The sequence below is a fragment of the Liolophura sinensis genome, chromosome 11, assembly GCF_032854445.1.
Source record: "Liolophura sinensis isolate JHLJ2023 chromosome 11, CUHK_Ljap_v2, whole genome shotgun sequence".
Taxonomy (NCBI): domain Eukaryota; kingdom Metazoa; phylum Mollusca; class Polyplacophora; order Chitonida; family Chitonidae; genus Liolophura; species Liolophura sinensis.
The window spans coordinates 16,426,789-16,447,837 of record NC_088305.1 but is presented as its reverse complement, the minus strand read 5'-3'; the positions used below and the strand labels follow the sequence as shown (position 1 = coordinate 16,447,837).

The following is a 21,049-nucleotide window of genomic DNA, read 5'->3' as shown; positions in this document are numbered from 1 at the left end:
CAGCCTAGAAATCCAGTCTGGTGAACAAGTAGTCTGGTGAACAAATAGTCAGTTTAGAAATCCAGTCTGGTGGACCAAATAGTCAGCCTAGAAATCCAGTCTGTGAACAAGTAGTTTGTGTGAACAAGTAGTCTGCTTCAAAGTCCAGTCTGGCGAACAAATGAGTCCAGCCTAGAGAAATCCAGTCTGGTGAACAAGTAGTCTGGTGAACAAATAGTCAGCCTAGAAATCCAGTCTGGTGAACAAATAGTCAGCCTAGAAATCCAGTCTGGTGAACAAATAGTCAGCCTAGAAATCCAGTCTGGTGAACAAATAGTCAGCCTAGAAATCCAGTCTGGTGAACAAATAGTCAGCCTAGAAATCCAGTGTGGTGAACAAATAGTCAGCCTAGAAATCCAGTGTAGTGCACAAATAGTCAGCCTAGAAATCCAGTCTGGTGACCAAATAGTCAGCCTAGAAATCCAGTCTGGTGAACAAGTAGTCTGGTGAACAAGTAGTCTGCTTCAAAGTCCAGTCTGGTGAACAAATAGTCAGCCTAGAAATCCAGTGTGGTGACCAAGTAGTCAGCCTAGAAATCCAGTCTGGTGAACAAGTAGTCTGGTGAACAAGTAGTCTGCTTCAAAGTCCAGTCTGGTGAACAAATAGTCAGCCTAGAAATCCAGTCTGGTGAACAAATAGTCATCCTAGAAATCCAGTCTGGTGAACAAATAGTCAGCCTAGAAATCCAGTCTGGTGAACAAATAGTCAGCCTAGAAATCGAGTCTGGTGAACAGATAGTCAGCCTAGAAATCCAGTGTGGTGAACAAGTAGTCAGCCTAGAAATCCAGTCTGGTGAACAAATAGTCAGCCTAGAAATTCAGTCTGGTGAACAAATAGTCAGCCTACAAATCCAGTGTGGTGAACAAATAGTCAGCCTAGAAATCCAGTCTGGTGACCAAATATTCAGCCTAGAAATCCAGTCTGGTGACCAAATATTCAGCCAAGAAATCCAGTCTGGTGAACAAGTAGTCAGCCTAGAAATCCAGTATGGTGAACAAATAGTCATCCTAGAAATCCAGTCTGGTGAACAAATAGTCAGCCTAGAAATCCAGTGTGGTGAACAAATAGTCAGCCTAGAAATCCAGTGTGGTGAACAAATAGTCAGCCTAGAAATCCAGTGTGGTGAACAAATAGTCAACCTAGAAATCCAGTGTGGTGAACAAATAGTCAGCCTAGAAATCCAGTATGGTGAACAAATAGTCAGTCTAGAAATCCAGTGTGGTGAACTAATAGTCAGCCTAGAAATCCAGTCTGGTGAACAAATAGTCAGCCTAGAAATCCAGTGTGGTGAACAAATAGTCAGCCAAGAAATCCAGTCTGGTGAACAAGTAGTCAGCCTAGAAATCCAGTATGGTGAACAAATAGTCATCCTAGAAATCCAGTCTGGTGAACAAGTAGTCAGCCTAGAAATCCAGTGCGGTGAACAAGTAGTCATCCTAGAAATCGAGTCTGGTGAACAAATAGTCAGCCTAGAAATCCAGTCTGGTGAACAGATAGTCAGCCTAGAAATCCAGTGTGGTGAACAAATAGTCAGCTTCAAAATCCAGTCTGGTGACCAAATATTTAGCCTAGAAATCCAGTCTGTTGAACTAATAGTCAGCCTAGAAATCCAGTGTGGTGAACAAATAATCAGCCTAGAAATCCAGTCTGGTGACCAAATATTCAACCTAGAAATCCAGTCTGGTGAACTAATAGTCAGCCTAGAATTCCAGTCTGGTGAACTGTAAGATCAATATAAAGAAGGCAATAACAGATTATTACCCATTGTGTAATATTTTAGTCATTTCTTTTCTTCCGACCTAAATTCTTGACCAGTGAGGTCTTGTGCCAGATCCCTGCTGCTTTTATGTCATCAGATTTATGCCGTTGGCTACCTTGTAAAGGAAGCAACCTTTGAGTATTGCGGTATGAAACATCATTCAAACAATTAAGTTGATAAATAACTCTCTGATTTGTTTTTGTCAGGGACTGCTTTAATTTTTCTTGATAACTTCATCTTTCAGACCCTTCTTGTACGGCCCTACCAGACAGGAAGAACGGCTTCAGATCTTACAGAACTTTCAGCATAATCCTAAAGTCAACACCATCTTTGTGTCTAAGGTAATCAGATTTTTTTCAGAGTTAAGTAACTATGTACACTGTAAAAAAAAGTTTTCCAGACTGCTGCTTTCTAGGGTTACCAGTCGTGAAGGTTTGAATTTTCTCTGCTTTCCCTGTTCTTGGGATGGTGATGGTGAAAAAGCAGTCAAGGTGTCACTCATGAAGATGTCTTACATGCAGTTCTTCCATCATGTCATACCTTGAAGATGCGTAGAGAAACAGTTGGGAAAAACTAGTTGTTTATTCCAGGTATTCCCATCCCATAAAACGAATCATCATCAAGAAATATTCTTCAACACAAATCGGGGGCCTCTGTGGCTCAGTTGGTTAGCGCGCTAGCGCAGCGTAATGACACAGGAGTCTCTCACCAATGCAGTTGCTGTGAGTTCAAGTCCAGCTCATGCTGGCTTCCTCTCCGGCCGTAAGTGGGAAGGTCTGCAGCAACCTGCGGATGGTCGTGGGTTTCCCCTGGGCTCTGCCGGGTTTCCACCCACCATAATGCTGACCGCTGTCGTATAAGTGAAATATTCTTGAGTACGGCGTAGAAAACCAATCAAATAAATAAATCAACACAAATCAGTCATGCACAGGAAATGGGCTGGGAGCATACAGTACCTTAACTCCACAATATTCTCATATAAGAAAGAGAAATTTTCAGTTTGATTTTGAATTTTTTTTTTAAATTTTGGAGACCAGATTAAATTTTTTGGCTTAATGGCTTCAAAAAAAAAGAATAATTTTACTAGTCAAGAGTCAACAGAAAATAATTTCCTCAAAATTTGCTTGAATAACCACCTTGCAAATCTACATGTAGTAAAGCGACAAGAGGAATGTCAGACGACTTGCTTGATGTTCCAAACAGATTAAAGGTCACTTTTATCTGAGAAGGAAACCTTCATATATAGTATTTTAGACAAATGTTTTCAGATCTATACGTAATATATTTTGTCATCTGGTGAACAGGTGGCTGACACCTCCTTTGACTTGCCTGAAGCTAACGTGCTTATCCAGGTGTCTGCTCATGGAGGGTCACGACGGCAAGAAGCCCAGAGGTTAGGGCGCATCCTCCGTGCCAAGAAAGGTCAGTGTGCAAGTGTGATTCAGTGAGGCAGCATGAGACACGAGGCCCTGGCTGGCTTGGTTGTGTAAGGTGTTAGTCTTGAATATTTTGACCAGTGAAGTTGTGTGTCAGAATGTCAAAAATTTTAATGTTCACTGAAACAAGTTGGAAATGTGTAACTGATAACTGGTGTTTATTATTAAAGTTGTTATTGTCAGTTGAGAAAAACACAGAAGAATATTGCCCATATTGTACATTGTACATGTTCTGTTTGTCTCAGTATTTTTGTTTGCCTGATTTCAGTGTTATGGGTTCAGGGTGCGTCAGTATATTTTTAGTTCAGGATGTCAGTAAACAGTGAGTGGAGATAAAGAGCACAGAGGATCACTTCCCTGAACAATTTACAGAGTTTCTCATGAAACATTTCACCTTTTAGCGCAAGGTTTAGAACACAATCAACTTAGAAGTGTGCTCATGCTGGCTTCCTCTCCAGCCGTACATGGGAAGGTCTGGCAGCAACCAGCGGATGGTCGTGGGTTTCCCCCAGGCTCTGCCCGGTTTCCACCCACCATAATACTGGCCACAGTTGTATAAGTGAAATATTCTTGAGTACGGCGTAAAACACCAATCAAATAAATAAATAAATAGAAGTGTGCTGGATTAACGTGTCAAACCCTCAAGCAAATGGATAAAGTAATAATTGACACAGGGACTGTTTGATCACTCCTGTCTGATCTGCTCGAGTTACTCACTAACAACATGTGGATGGTTGTAAATTTCCCCAGTTTCTTCCCACCATAATGCTGACCACTGCAGTATAAGTGAAGCATTCTCATAAATCAATCACCACATCTCTCTCTCCTCCTCACCCACTAGGCTCTGTGGCGGAGGAATACAACGCCTACTTCTACTCGCTGGTCTCTCAGGACACCCAGGAAATGCACTACTCCCTCAAGCGTCAGCGCTTCCTCGTCAACCAAGGTTACAGCTACAAGGTCATCACCAAACTGGCCGGGATGGAAGAGGTCGGTTGCTAAGGAACAGGTGTTGTTGTTGTAACCCATGTTTTCTGCCTGGCAGATATGTTGCGTTACATGTACATTACAGAGTACTCTTAAATATCCTCATCATAAAGTCACTGTATCATGGCGTTGTATGTTACTGAAATGATAGTAAAGCATAGCCCAGCAAAACAGAAAATTCATATTCAGTCACAAACATACTGTTGCGCCATGTTACAACTTTGCGCGCATCTGTTGTTGTCGCAACACAGTTAATATGTTTAATTGTCTATTAATCACTGGGACAAAGGCATCTTATCAAATCAGTTACAGGTTCAAAACCCAGCAGTTAATAGTGGAAGGGAATTTGTCAGCACTCCATGTTCCCCGTGTCTTGGTCACAGTAAGCAGTCCATAATGTTCGTTTGGCAGTTAATGTAGTCCATATTTGTTGAAGACCAACTGACTTCCCTCAATGTCCGTAGGTCACATCTTGGAAAGATTGTCAGTACTTTGTCTGTGGTTTACTCTGTTCACTCCCATTTATTCAATCCGTAAAACTGACCCCCATCATATGAGGGACAAATTGTTGTTATTGTCTTTATAAAGAATACTGGAGTACAACCCTTCAACACCAGTCAGTCAGATCTAACCTTGAATTGTTGTTGTGTTTCTTCAGGAGGACTTAGCCCTGGGTACTAAGGAGGAGCAGGGTCAGTTGTTACAGCAGGTCCTGGCTGCCAGTGACATGGACGCAGAGGAGGAGTTGATTCCGGGGGAGGGGACGGGCAAGGGCAAGGCACAGGTATGTGCTGACTAAACTGACAGGGTGTGAATGATGGCGTGAATGGGGGTGGTGAAGAACAGGGTGTTAATATGGGGTGCCGTATGTGTTTCTAGATGACTGCCTTCTCAAATGTTCATTGCGGAAAGAGGTTCTTCAATTACTGTATTTCACCTTATTTTTTTTTCAACCGACTCATTTTGCTTGATTGTGATTTATTCATCCACCTTACAATACCCCAGATATTTTTTTTGGGAAGTTTGATTAGTGTCTTTTCAGAAAAACTTAAGTTTTGAAGTCAAAATTAACATTTTAGGGCCTTAATATTCTTCTAAAAGTGCATTTTTACAGGCCAGACTTTAGGTGAAATAAACTAATTGGCTTTAGATATTCATTGTAGAACTTAGATTCTTCCATGTCTTGGCTTCTCTGAAAGTTCTTTGTGAAGAGCAGATTATTTAAATAATTCGCTTATCAGATTTTCAGAATGAAAAGCAGATTGTTTTTCAATGGATAAGCTGCTTAGTCATTCATTATGAAAAGCAGATCCTTCACTGAATTGACTTCTCAGATTATGAAAAACTGGTAAGGTATTGTAATTGCAAGAGAAAAATGCTCACTTCAGCGTGGACAAGAATCACCGTTGTGCAGTACCCAGTTTCTCAAGTATATTTGGTCTCCCTGAGGAAAATGTTCAAATTCTGCCCACATGTGTCCAAACTTTGCTACGTAGTCTTTCAAAGATCTGTTGAGAAAACTTCTGATCATGACATTCATAGCTGTTCAAAATTTTGTTCACAGTTTCAGAGGCGAACTGGCAACATGAGCTCAATGTCAGGAGCAGACGATGCTATCTATATGGAGTATAGGAACAAGGCGAAACATCCGCTGTTCAAGAGATTCAAACGATGATACCGGCCCTTCCATTGGATGCTGTTTGGAAAATAAGCTAAAAGAAGTCCATCGAAAATATGGATTCATCAAAGATGATGATGCCAGCCTTTGGTTGGATATCATATGTACCAGGCGACATTGTTAGTGGATGGTGTTATTGCAGATAATTTATTATGTATCAAAGTAAATGGTTTGAAGCAGTGAACAGTCTGATCAATATTGTTTTTGATTGTCTGTGAAGCTGGCGGTGTTGACTGTTTGACTTTGTCTTGATGATCCATATTGTTTTCATGCTGAAGTTGGTGTGGTGCGCTTACAACTTGCCAGGTGAAATTAATACTTTATCTTCTAAGGTGCATATGAAGTTCCAGCTTATCAGGTACAGTGTATATGCTTAATACAATGAAGCGTTAAAATCAAACCAGTGTACACTGTCTGACACTCTGATCATTTACCATTGACTTGGGTGGAATGTTTGACCATGTCACACGTTGGCCTTGATAAGGCCTGGTGAAAGAACTGTGGATAGAGGTTAGCATGCTAGTACAGAACAATGACCGAGGGGCTTTTCACCATGGTGGTTGCTGTAAGTTTCCGTTTTGTATATGTGGAGAGGTCTGCCAGCGATCTGCAGATGGTTGTGGATTTAACTGGTTTCCTCCCACTCTAATGCCAGCTGCCTTTGTGAAAGGGAAAATTGTTAATCAATAAATAAGTATATGGTGATGTGATATCACAATTTGAACATAAAATGAATACTTTAAGTGCAAGGGGAAAATGTCTGGAAGATAAAAATGTATGCCTGTTGATATAAAGGCCTAGGCCTGTATGAATGTCTATTTGTATTTCAAAATTTGATACAAGGTCAACTTGTAATAAAAAAAATGGCATATTGCATGGTATTACCTGTTTTCTCTTCATGTATACATCTTCACATCCATCTAATTTGTTACTCTGAATCCCAAATTTCTAATAAGACTGGAGATGTTTCATTAAGTGTTACATGTCCTTAAGTGTTACATGTCCTTAAGTGTTACGTCATTAAGTGTTACATGTCCTTAAGTGTTACATGTCCTTAAGTGTTACATCTCTTTAAGTGTTACATGTCTTTAAGTGTTACATGTCTTTTTATGAACAGTCACCTGAAGAAGGGTGGTGTACAAGTTGTTAACACCCTTACCTTCCACTCGTGAGTCCACAAGATTCAGCACTATTACCGGACCGGATTCTGCTGCGCTTGTTTTACACCACTGCCACCATGAGACAAGCTTGACCTGGGTATCTAAGATTTAACCTCAGTTACAGCTAAAACTTTGAATCAGCCATCAATTGTGTTACTTTCAAGTCGAAGACAAAGTGGGTCCATCTGCGTACATGTACTCCCATACCACGGCATTCGCACATAGTAAACATAAAGCGTTTGAGTGAGTGAATGAGTGAGTGCTTGGCGTTTAACGTCGTACTTAACAATTTTTCAGTCATATGACGACGAAGGAATCCTTAGAGTGCAAGTGATGTCCCTCCTTGTTGCATGACGGATTTCCATCTTCACTGAGACGCCTTGCCGAAGGCAAGTAAGCCGTCCCGCCCGAACCAGTATACTGATACAGGTCAACCAGTCGTTGCACTATCCCTTTCATGCTGAACGCCATGCGAAGAGGTTACAACTTCCTCTTTTAGAGTCCTAGGTGTGACTCGACCCAGGATTGACGTTGCATCTACTGGTCCCGAAGCGGACGCTCTACCAACTGTGCTATCGGGGGCCAGTAAAAAGCGTTTGATACAGTCTGCACAAAAAGTACAATTCACCACTGAACCACATAATTAAGCTAGCAAACAATGTGTGCCTTGGCAAACAGCCAGCAGGTGTTGAAAAAATTGTCAAAAATGTCACCGGTTTCCAAGGAGTACGGAACGGCACATAATGTAAACCACCGAATTCATCAGACAAAAATTCATAATGGGTAAAATTGTTCAGCTGGAAAGGAACTGACCCGAAGTCAGCTGACAAAGAATCGAATGGTGCAAACCGCATTGCTCTCCGATAGTTTTAGCAGTAGCGCAGTCTAAAAGCTACATGTACTGTGCGTGGATGTCCTCTCTACATTCCGTTGACACAAACTGCATGTACTGTGCGTGGGTGTTCTCTCTACATTCCGTTCATACAAGTTACATATACTGTGTGTGGATGTTCTCTCCACATTCCGTTGACACAAACTGCATGTACTGTGCGTGGGTGTTCTCTCTAAATTCCGTTCATACAAGTTACATGTACTGTGCGTGGGTGTTCTCTCTACATTCCGTTCACACAAGTTACATGTACTGTGCGTGGATGTTCTCTCTACATTCCGTTCATACAAGTTACATGTACTGTGCGTGGGTGTTCTCTCTAAATTCCGTTCATACAAGTTACATGTACTGTGCGTGGGTGTTCTCTCCACATTCTGTTCACAGAAGTTACATGTACTGTGCGTGGATGTCCTCTCCACATTCCGTTCACACAAGTTACATGTACTGTGCGTGGGTGTTCTCTCTAAATTCCGTTTATACAAGTTACTGTGTACTGTGCGTGGGTGTTCTCTCTACATTCCGTTCATACAAGTTACATGTACTGTGCGTGGATGTTCTCTCTACATTCCGTTCACACAAGTTACATGTACTGTGCGTGGGTGTTCTCTCTACATTCCGTTCACACAAGTTACATGTACTGTGCGTGGGTGTTCTCTCTAAATTCCGTTCATACAAGTTACATGTACTGTGCGTGGGTGTTCTCTCTAAATTCCGTTCACACAAGTTACATGTACTGTGCGTGGGTGTTCTCTCTAAATTCCGTTCATACAAGTTACATGTACTGTGCGTGGGTGTTCTCTCTACATTCCGTTCACACAAGTTACATGTACTGTGCGTGGATGTTCTCTCTACATTCCGTTCACACAAGTTACATGTACTGTGCGTGGGTGTTCTCTCCACATTCTGTTCACAGAAGTTACATGTACTGTGCGTGGATGTCCTCTCCACATTCCGTTCACACAAGTTACATGTACTGTGCGTGGGTGTTCTCTCTAAATTCCGTTTATACAAGTTACTGTGTACTGTGCGTGGGTGTTCTCTCTACATTCCGTTCATACAAGTTATATGTACTGTGCGTGGATGTTCTCTCTACATTCCGTTCACACAAGTTACATGTACTGTGCGTGGGTGTTCTCTCTAAATTCCGTTTATACAAGTTACATGCACTGTGCGTGGATGTCCTCTCCACATTCCGTTCACACAAGTTACATGTACTGTGCGTGGATGTTCTCTCTACATTCCGTTCATACAAGTTACATGTACTGTGCGTGGGTGTTCTCTCTAAATTCCGTTTATACAAGTTACATGCACTGTGCGTGGGTGTTCTCTCTAAATTCCGTTTATACAAGTTACTGTGTACTGTGCGTGGGTGTTCTCTCTACATTCCGTTCACACAAGTTACATGCACTGTGCGTGGATGTTCTCTCTACATTCCGTTCATACAAGTTACATGTACTGTGCGTGGGTGTTCTCTCTACATTCCGTTCATACAAGTTACATGTACTGTGCGTGGATGTTCTCTCTACATTCCGTTCACACAAGTTACATGTACTGTGCGTGGGTGTTCTCTCCACATTCTGTTCACAGAAGTTACATGTACTGTGCGTGGATGTCCTCTCCACATTCCGTTCACACAAGTTACATGTACTGTGCGTGGGTGTTCTCTCTAAATTCCGTTTATACAAGTTACTGTGTACTGTGCGTGGGTGTTCTATCTACATTCCGTTCATACAAGTTACATGTACTGTGCGTGGATGTTCTCTCTACATTCCGTTCACACAAGTTACATGTACTGTGCATGGGTGTTCTCTCTCAATTCCGTTTATACAAGTTACATGCACTATGCGTGGATGTCCTCTCCACATTCCGTTCACACAAGTTACATGTACTGTGCGTGGATGTTCTCTCTACATTCCGTTCATACAAGTTACATGTACTGTGCGTGGGTGTTCTCTCTAAATTCCGTTTATACAAGTTACATGCACTGTGCGTGGGTGTTCTCTCTAAATTCCGTTTATACAAGTTACTGTGTACTGTGCGTGGGTGTTCTCTCTACATTCCGTTCACATAAGTTACATGTACTGTGCGTAGATGTTCTCTCTACATTCCGTTCATACAAGTTACATGTACTGTGCGTGGGTGTTCTCTCTACATTCCGTTCACACAAGTTACATGTACTGTGCGTGGGTGTTCTCTCCACATTTCGTTCACACAAGTTACATGTACTGTGCGTGGATGTTGTCTCTACATTCCGTTCATACAAGTTACATGTACTGTGCGTAGATGTTCTCTCCACATTCCGTTCACACAAGTTACATGTACTGTGCGTGGGTGTTCTCTCTATATTCCGTTCATACAAGTTACATGTACTGTGCGTAGATGTTCTCTAGACATTCCGTTCACACAAGTTACATGTACTGTGCGTGGATGTTCTCTCCACATTCCGTTCATACAAGTTACATGTACTGTGCGTGGGTGTTCTCTCTAAATTCCGTTCACACAAGTTACATGTACTGTGCGTGGGTGTTCTCTCTACATTCCGTTCACACAAGTTACATGTACTGTGCGTGGATGTTCTCTCTACATTCCGTTCACACAAGTTACATGTACTGTGCGTGGGTGTTCTCTCCACATTCTGTTCACAGAAGTTACATGTACTGTGCGTGGATGTCCTCTCCACATTCCGTTCACACAAGTTACATGTACTGTGCGTGGGTGTTCTCTCTAAATTCCGTTTATACAAGTTACTGTGTACTGTGCGTGGGTGTTCTCTCTACATTCCGTTCATACAAGTTACATGTACTGTGCGTGGATGTTCTCTCTACATTCCGTTCACACAAGTTACATGTACTGTGCGTGGGTGTTCTCTCTACATTCCGTTCACACAAGTTACATGTACTGTGCGTGGGTGTTCTCTCTAAATTCCGTTCATACAAGTTACATGTACTGTGCGTGGGTGTTCTCTCTAAATTCCGTTCACACAAGTTACATGTACTGTGCGTGGGTGTTCTCTCTAAATTCCGTTCATACAAGTTACATGTACTGTGCGTGGGTGTTCTCTCTACATTCCGTTCACACAAGTTACATGTACTGTGCGTGGATGTTCCCTCTACATTCCGTTCACACAAGTTACATGTACTGTGCGTGGGTGTTCTCTCCACATTCTGTTCACAGAAGTTACATGTACTGTGCGTGGCTGTCCTCTCCACATTCCGTTCACACAAGTTACATGTACTGTGCGTGGGTGTTCTCTCTAAATTCCGTTTATACAAGTTACTGTGTACTGTGCGTGGGTGTTCTCTCTACATTCCGTTCATACAAGTTATATGTACTGTGCGTGGATGTTCTCTCTACATTCCGTTCACACAAGTTACATGTACTGTGCGTGGGTGTTCTCTCTAAATTCCGTTTATACAAGTTACATGCACTGTGCGTGGATGTCCTCTCCACATTCCGTTCACACAAGTTACATGTACTGTGCGTGGATGTTCTCTCTACATTCCGTTCATACAAGTTACATGTACTGTGCGTGGGTGTTCTCTCTAAATTCCGTTTATACAAGTTACATGCACTGTGCGTGGGTGTTCTCTCTAAATTCCGTTTATACAAGTTACTGTGTACTGTGCGTGGGTGTTCTCTCTACATTCCGTTCACACAAGTTACATGCACTGTGCGTGGATGTTCTCTCTACATTCCGTTCATACAAGTTACATGTACTGTGCGTGGGTGTTCTCTCTACATTCCGTTCATACAAGTTACATGTACTGTGCGTGGATGTTCTCTCTACATTCCGTTCACACAAGTTACATGTACTGTGCGTGGGTGTTCTCTCCACATTCTGTTCACAGAAGTTACATGTACTGTGCGTGGATGTCCTCTCCACATTCCGTTCACACAAGTTACATGTACTGTGCGTGGGTGTTCTCTCTAAATTCCGTTTATACAAGTTACTGTGTACTGTGCGTGGGTGTTCTCTCTACATTCCGTTCATACAAGTTACATGTACTGTGTGTGGATGTTCTCTCTACATTCCGTTCACACAAGTTACATGTACTGTGCATGGGTGTTCTCTCTCAATTCCGTTTATACAAGTTACATGCACTATGCGTGGATGTCCTCTCCACATTCCGTTCACACAAGTTACATGTACTGTGCGTGGATGTTCTCTCTACATTCCGTTCATACAAGTTACATGTACTGTGCGTGGGTGTTCTCTCTAAATTCCGTTTATACAAGTTACATGCACTGTGCGTGGGTGTTCTCTCTAAATTCCGTTTATACAAGTTACTGTGTACTGTGCGTGGGTGTTCTCTCTACATTCCGTTCACATAAGTTACATGTACTGTGCGTGGATGTTCTCTCTACATTCCGTTCATACAAGTTACATGTACTGTGCGTGGGTGTTCTCTCTACATTCCGTTCACACAAGTTACATGTACTGTGCGTGGGTGTTCTCTCCACATTTCGTTCACACAAGTTACATGTACTGTGCGTGGATGTTGTCTCTACATTCCGTTCATACAAGTTACATGTACTGTGCGTAGATGTTCTCTCCACATTCCGTTCACACAAGTTACATGTACTGTGCGTGGGTGTTCTCTCTATATTCCGTTCATACAAGTTACATGTACTGTGCGTGGATGTTCTCTAGACATTCCGTTCACACAAGTTACATGTACTGTGCGTGGATGTTCTCTCCACATTCCGTTCATACAAGTTACATGTACTGTGCGTGGGTGTTCTCTCTAAATTCCGTTCATACAAGTTACATGTACTGTGCGTGGATGTTCTCTCCACATTCCGTTCACACAAGTTACATGTACTGTGCGTGGATGTTCTCTCTACATTCCGTTCATACAAGTTACATGTACTGTGCGTGGATGTCCTCTCCACATTCCGTTCACACAAGTTACATGTACTGTGCGTGGGTGTTCTCTCTACATTCCGTTCATACAAGTTACATGTACTGTGCGTGGATGTTCTCTCCACATTCCGTTCACACAAGTTACATGTACTGTGCGTGGGTGTTCTGTCTAAATTCCGTTCATACAAGTTACATGTACTGTGCGTGGATGTTCTCTCTACATTCCGTTCACACAAGTTACATGCACTGTGCGTGGGTGTTCTCTCCACATTCCGTTCACACAAGTTACATGTACTGTGCGTGGATGTTCTCTCTACATTCCGTTCATACAAGTTACATGCACTGTGCGTGGGTGTTCTCTCCACATTCCGTTCACACAAGTTACATGTACTGTGCGTGGGTGTTCTCTCCACATTCCGTTCACACAAGTTACATGTACTGTGCGTGGGTGTTCTCTCTAAATTCCGTTTATACAAGTTACATGTACTGTGCGTGGGTGTCCTCTCCACATTCCGTTCACACAAGTTACATGTACTGTGCGTGGGTGTTCTCTCTAAATTCCGTTTATACAAGTTACATGTACTGTGCGTGGGTGTTCTCTCTACATTCCGTTCATACAAGTTACATGTACTGTGCGTGGATGTTCTCTAGACATTCCGTTCACACAAGTTACATGTACTGTGCGTGTGTGTTCTCTCTATATTCCGTTCATACAAGTTACATGTACTGTGCGTGGATGTTCTCTAGACATTCCGTTCACACAAGTTACATGTACTGTGCGTGGATGTTCTCTCCACATTCCGTTCACACAAGTTACATGTACTGTGCGTGGGTGTTCTCTCTAAATTCCGTTCATACAAGTTACATGTACTGTGCGTGGATGTTGTCTCCACATTCCGTTCACACAAGTTACATGTACTGTGCGTGGGTGTTCTCTCTAAATTCCGTTTATACAAGTTACATGTACTGTGCGTGGATGTCCTCTCCACATTCCGTTCACACAAGTTACATGTACTGTGCGTGGGTGTTCTCTCTAAATTCCGTTTATACAAGTTACATGCACTGTGCGTGGGTGTTCTCTCTAAATTCCGTTTATACAAGTTACTGTGTACTGTGCGTGGGTGTTCTCTCTACATTCTGTTCACACAAGTTACATGCACTGTGCGTGGATGTTCTCTCTACATTCCGTTCATACAAGTTACATGTACTGTGCGTGGGTGTTCTCTCTACATTCCGTTCACACAAGTTACATGTACTGTGCGTGGGTGTTCTCTCCACATTCCGTTCACACAAGTTACATGTACTGTGCATGGGTGTTCTCTCTACATTCCGTTCATACAAGTTACATGTACTGTGCGTGGATGTTCTCTCCACATTCCGTTGACACAAGTTACATGTACTGTGCGTGGGTGTTCTCTCTATATTCCGTTCATACAAGTTACATGTACTGTGCGTGGATGTTCTCTAGACATTCCGTTCACACAAGTTACATGTACTGTGCGTGGATGTTCTCTCCACATTCCGTTCACACAAGTTACATTACTGTGCGTGGGTGTTCTCTCTAAATTCCGTTCACACAAGTTACATGCACTGTGCGTGGATGTTCTCTCTACATTCCGTTCATACAAGTTACATGTACAGTGCGTGGATGTTCTCTCTATATTCTGTTCATACAAGTTACATGTACTGTGCGTGGATATTCTCTAGACATTCCGTTCACACAAGTTACATGTACTGTGCGTGGGTGTTCTCTCCACATTCCGTTCACACAAGTTACATGTACTGTGCGTGGGTGTTCTCTCTAAATTCCGTTCACACAAGTTACATGTACTGTGCGTGGGTGTTCTCTCTAAATTCCGTTCATACAAGTTACATGTACTGTGCGTGGGTGTTCTCTCTACATTCCGTTCACACAAGTTACATGTACTGTACGTGGATGTTCTCTCCAAATTCCGTTCACACAAGTTACATGTACTGTGCGTGGGTGTTCTCTCTAAATTCCGTTTATACAAGTTACATGTACTGTGCGTGGGTGTTCTCTCTAAATTCCGTTCATACAAGTTACATGTACTGTGCGTGGATGTTCTCTCTACATTCCGTTCATACAAGTTACATGTACTGTGCGTGGGTGTCCTCTCCACATTCCGTTCACACAAGTTACATGTACTGTGCGTGGGTGTTCTCTCTAAATTCCGTTTATACAAGTTACATGTACTGTGCGTGGATGTCCACTCCACGTTCCGTTCATACAAGTTACATGCACTGTGCGTGGGTGTTCTCTCCACATTCCGTTCATACAAGTTACATGTACTGTGCGTGGATGTCCTCTCCAAATTTCATTCACACAAGTTAAATGTACTGTGTGTCGATGTTCTCTTCAAATTCCGGACACACAAACTACATGTGAAAACTACGCAGAAATATGAGGAAAACACTTACATATATGAGGAAACTAGATTTTTGTTTTTTTTTTTCGTTTCTTGATTGGTGTTTTACGCCATACCCAAGAATATTTCACCTGTGGCCAGAGCCCGGGAAAAACCTACAACCATCCGCAGTTTGCTTACGGACCTTCCCACGTACGGCCAGAGAGGAAGCCAGTATGAGCTGGACTTGAACTCACAGCGACCGCATTGGTGAGAGGCTTCTAGGTCACTACGCTGCACCAGTGCGCTAGGCAATTGGGCCACGGAGGCCCGGAGGAAACCAGAAGCTTGTTGTTCAAAAGTGTATTAAACCAGGCTTAAATCTTAATACGAGTCTTAGCGTAATACAGAACCACCTGCACTTTAGTGCAGATTTAAGTTAATACACTTTTGAACAAATGGGGACTATTGCATCTTATCATGCATATCCTTGACAAACGTTGTCATCTGCAGATTTATAAGCTCTCACTTATTTTCCTACCTCTTCGGCACTTGCTGTAATTTCTTGACCTTTTCTCACGTCTGCAGGATGTTCATTCAAGGACATGGTTCTGTATAGACTGATTAAATTTTACTTTTTTTTTTTAAACCAAATTGGCCAGTCCAACCAACGTTCATGTAGTTTTGTCTCCAAAATCAAAATGAAAAATATGCTAAAATTGCATAAAAAGTTGTTCTTTGATAACTTAACAGGTTGAGGAATTAGTTCGCTTAAAACATGAATCTGGATTTGAGTTTCCATGGCATTATACTGGACAAAAAACAAATCTGTAGTCACGCCATACACGTTCCACAAAACAAATCTGTAGTCACGCCATACACATGTTCCACAAAACAAATCTGTAGTCACGCCATACACATGTTCCACAAAATTCATCCTTATTGTTTTAAAACAAACACATTTTCCTTGTCAAAACGTTTTCTGTATTTTTGGCTTTGAGACATAACATTTTTTGCAATACTAAAGTTCATACCTACAATCTAATCTGCCTCATTTAAGACAATCTAGATCTACATATACAACTTTACAACTGAATGTAAACTTACATCCAACAAGGTTGCTGTGAGTTTAAGTCCAGCTCATGCTCGCTTACTCTCCGGCAATATGTGGACAGGTCTGTCTGAAACATGCGGATGGCCATGACTGTCCCCCCTGGGCACTGCCCGGTTTCTTCCCACCATGATGCTGGCCACCATTGTATAAGCGAAATATTCTGAATATGGCATAAAACACCAATCAAACAAATAAATGAATACATGTAATGAAAAATAAATTGTCCTACGAAATACTGTCAGCAAAAGACAACCCAATCCTGATGTAAGCTCAACACTTGGTAAACCATTTGAAGATGCTTCTGAAATATTTGTTTTCACTTTTGTATTTAAAGGTTTTTATCCTCCAAACAAATGCTTAAATGAATTCAGATGTTGGGAATCAGATTTTTAATTGTTTAAATGTTTAATAAAGCATGTTTAATTGGCAATAGAGACTGTTTTGGGGAACCAAGGATATCCTTTTACCTACTAGTTAACCAAAGACTTCTTCATGTCTTGAACTTACGAACTTTTGCCACATCAGCAGCTAAGTATGAAAATTGTTCTTTACAGTTCGATTGAAAATTTACTTAGACTGCTAAAGAGCATTCATGGTTTCTGAGCAATGTTGAGTTGAGTTGAGCTGATATGAATCAGTCGATATGTGATAACAAAAGAAAATTCTTCCCTTCCTTGCAATGTATATGTGATACTCCTGTAATGTGTGATAACTAAAGAACAGTCTTTACTTCTGGGCCACAGTGAGCTGATATACCCGTTGTTATGTGATAATCACACTGAAGAATCAGACAAACTGTTTCTAGGGCTGACTGATATGCTCTAGCTTTAGAGACAAAGTCATCCAAATATGGATGGTTAGGATTTACAATGGACGGCTGGGACAGTCCGCAGTTTGGACAGAGCAATTGGTCGCTGTTTCTAAGATCACGCACGGACTCTAAAAAGGCATTATTTACATATTGGTCATTCCAGCCTTCCATGCAACTCTTGTCCGATGAAAACTGACCTGGTTGGGTATAAGTACAATGACTGCTAAACTGACAGTCTTGGTACTCTTGTTTGTTGACACTGCTATTTGGTTTCTCGGATTTGGCGAAATGTCCACAAAAACAAGATGGATAATCTTTTCTTTCAGTGCCATGCAAAATCCCAGCATTTCTGAGCACCAAAGAATGGTACTCTCTGAATCCTGCAGCGAGTTCCTCAAATACCAAAGACTTCAAAATGTTGTCATCAGCATAAGGAGGTTGAGTGTCACCTGTCAATGAAATGGAACAGAATTGCTTAGATGTATAAATGGTTGAAATCTGTCCATCTTCTGAAGTGGACAGTAAATGACCTCAAATTTGACATTTATAGGGGCCAAAAAATTGTAAATGTCATAAAATGGTACTTCTGGTGCTAAAACTTTATTTCAAACATTTTTAATAGGTACATTTTCCTTTCAAACGAACCTCAGAACAGCTCTTTAAGATCAACAGGACACTTAGAATTAGGCAACATGGGCAACATGGTCATGGACAAAACAACATTTGTCTTTTTACAAAATTCTGACTGGAAGTAAGGTTTGACATTAAAGTGTATCACTAGATGACCACTGGTGCAATACGGGGGCAAGATACTTGACATGACTCTTGAGACTGGGCTCTTTCACACATACTTTATGTTTAATCACGGAAAACAGCGTATAAGAAGGGCTATGAGAAACCCGGCAGCTCGCTCATTAGTGCTTCAGTTTAAATGGCAGCCTAAGTTGACTGGACATCTATTTCAAGCTAGAGAAGTCAACACCAAAATCTGGACTCTGTGCCCCAATTCATATATTATTTCAAATTTAGAAGGTGCACATCTTCAAAGCATGTTCATATTTAAGGTTAAGATGTAAAGAAACCATGATAAGTTTACACAAGCATAAATTAAAACCTCAGTACTGGACTTATTAATGTCCATAACCTCATAATTTTGAAGAAAAAAGTTCCAATAAAATCTCAAAATTAGATCGAATGCGGATGTTTGAAATACGCCCCTTCCATTCCTTAAAATTTCAAAGGATAAAAGAAAATAAAAACATAAATATAGCTGTCAAGGACAATAATTTTGGGGATTGGTTCTGTACGCTGTACATAAATTGTATAATGAAAATAGTAGAAATAACAAGGCTTTTCTTGAACACCAGTCGCTCATCTGATTGAGCCGTTCGTATAACTGCATAATTTTAGGTCATACGTTCAAATACTGATGTCAGATATTATTCTCAAATATTCACAGATATTATCCATGTGAAATACAAAAGTTTCAGTATGACATCACAATAATGAAATGTGTCTTCAAGTCATACATAAAGTTTCAAGGGAATTAGTGCAATTCTTTAGCAGGGCCGGCATGGACAAAATCTGTGTACATGAAAATCCATTATTGCACTAAGTACCTGAAGGAGAGTAATTATGAAAATAATTACCCTATTGTAATTTATCAACCTGTTGGATATGACGTAAATAAAACAAAACAGAACAAGATCTCACATTATTCTCATTCAGCTCACAGTTATCACCAAATCTGAACACACTTCCTTTCAGCTCACACTGAACTCACCAGCAGACAACCATCTGGCCAGTTGGAGCTCGCTTTGTCCTTCACCTGGGATGACACCGTGACCTTGAAGAACAGATGACAGACAGGCTGCACATTTCCACACCTGTTGCTCTCGGCGACAGGCTTCATCTTCACAGGGGTGACTCAGCACAACAGTCTGTGAGAAACAGTGAATGACTGACTGATTGATCAGACCAATATGCCATTATTTTATACACTTACTTCTTTCCATATCTGATATACAATTCTGACTGATCAATGTTTGTCTGTTTGCTGTAATTTGGACTGGTTAATCAATCAATATTCAACCAGCAATGTGCTGACATACTTATATAATGCTGCCTCACTGGAATGTCACACCAAAAGACACCAAACACCTCCACCCTGTAAATGAGTCTCACTAACATAGTACATTCATTTCTCCAAAAGTCTTTGTTTTGCCATGAAAGGATTATCTCTTCTAACACATCAACAATTTGTGCTTATTTCTTAATAAGCAGTTTAGGGTGGATCCTAAGCTGTCAATTTACATAAAAACGTCTCAGCTTTGTTCTTGAGATGCAAAATGGCTTAAAACTACAGTTTTTCTAAGGCTTCCGAGGTTATACGTTGGCTGTCAAAACAACTCTGTGTGGGGAGAAAGAGCCCAAATATAGGGTACAAAGCTGGTAACACATTCCCAATCCACTGACTGAAGAGATATAAAATATCCCGCAAAAACAAAAAAAAAATTTTCCATTTTTTGCATAACTTTCTTCACTTCCTGTAAAACCAGAATCTTTGTTTCAGGATTCGCTTTCATGTATACTTTCACTAACGTTAAACCAAATAAAATTGACACCATGTTACATGACACCAAGTGCTTTGCATAAACTGGTTTTAGGACAAGAAAAATCTTGAAGCTGTACAGGCAAAGTCTTCTTAGTATGCTAGCTGGTATTTGTCTTGTTTATACCAAGAAAGTATTATCTCTTATAAACTTACCCACATCATGTTGCTTCTGTCAACTGGTTTGAGAACAAAGAAATTCTTGAGGTTGTCATCAGCCAATTCCAGGGTGGATACATTCAGACAACACAAGTCCTCCTGAAATGAAAAAATCAGAGACTTTAACAAGCATGTCAGCACCACTGTCACCATCCAGGCTGAGAAACAAAATAAGATTTTTCTACACTTTCCTTCCACTACTGTTTGGACAAAGGCGCAAAACAAGATAAAAAAATCTATTTCTCAATTTAATGTAAATTACATACACAGATAATTCCTAACAGAGTGTTATCATGAACCATGCACATAAGTAAAAGGAAAAAAAGGGACAAAACAATCTGTGAGATTGATCGCACAATCTTTCTTACATTTCTTACATGAGGAAAATAAAAAGGTTTGTTTTTTAAACTTTATGTGGGATACTTTATTCATGCCCGTATACATTTGGTCTAGGCATTTTTTCAACATACTCTGGAGCAACTCTCCACATATGTCACCAATTTGGACATGTCTTTCTCAGCCAGGACTGTAAGCAGTCTGTACTGGATATGTTCCACCACAACAATACCACCGGATTCCAGCAACAGCTTTAAGTTTGCATCCACAGTTCCCTTCACAAGTAAAATATCGACACCCAACTGGAAGAAAACACGAAGTATATTAGATGTTTGATTTATTTATTTATTTGATTCGTGTTTTTACGCTGTACTCAAGAATATTTCACTTATACGACAATAGCAATGTTGGAAAGATCATGCCTGTATGTAAAAAGGTCTGCCAGCAACAAGCAGATGCAGCCACTATGGGTTTAGAGCCTGGATTTCTCACCTCATAATTCTGGCTGCCATCAGAATAATTGAAATGTTCTTGAGTTAAGGGAGCAAACGTAGCTTGCCATGATCAAATACTTAACGCACAGGAGATACGAGTTGTCCACTGTTTGAGAACGAGGGGGGTATGGTTTGAAGAGTCCAACTGTTGAAAGGGGTGGGGGGGGGGAGTTGTGCAGGGGCTGAAACTCATGAGCCCATGATTTATTTGACACTAACCTTGGCATAAGTACTTTATAAGTGAGGCTCCTCAAACTAATCTAGAAGTCAACACAGAAATTTGGGAGTTTCTGGCTCTTAAAATGCATTTATTTCTACTTCTAGAAGTGTGGAGTGTGGGACATGT

The 21,049-nt window shown here is 41.1% G+C and overlaps 2 protein-coding genes across 3 annotated transcripts in view; one reads left to right on the top strand and one right to left on the bottom strand.

The window, feature by feature from the left end:
- Positions 1-6,857, top strand: part of LOC135477416 (general transcription and DNA repair factor IIH helicase subunit XPB-like) — a 40,939-nt gene extending 34,082 nt beyond the window's left edge. Inside the window, exons 17-21 of one of the 2 annotated variants that reach the window (XM_064757511.1) lie at positions 2,043-2,139; positions 3,151-3,220; positions 4,076-4,224; positions 4,880-5,005; positions 5,786-6,857. In XM_064757511.1, the coding sequence (XP_064613581.1) occupies positions 2,043-2,139; positions 3,151-3,220; positions 4,076-4,224; positions 4,880-5,005; positions 5,786-5,896 (553 nt within the window). In that variant the 3' untranslated portion in view covers positions 5,897-6,857. Of the gene's footprint in view, positions 1-2,042; positions 2,140-3,102; positions 3,221-4,075; positions 4,225-4,879; positions 5,006-5,785 lie in introns of both variants that reach the window. The other variant, XM_064757510.1, reaches the window with a different exon arrangement.
- Positions 6,858-16,149: 9,292 nt separating this feature from the next.
- LOC135478121 (uncharacterized) lies at positions 16,150-20,771 on the bottom strand. Its single transcript, XM_064758393.1, has 5 exons — positions 20,760-20,771; positions 20,344-20,511; positions 19,871-19,972; positions 18,887-19,043; positions 16,150-17,552 (listed from the first exon to the last, which is right to left on the bottom strand). The coding sequence occupies exons 1-5, from the start codon at positions 20,769-20,771 to the stop codon at positions 17,005-17,007; spliced, it is 987 nt and encodes a 328-aa protein (XP_064614463.1). The 3' UTR covers positions 16,150-17,004.
- Positions 20,772-21,049: the final 278 nt, after the last annotated feature.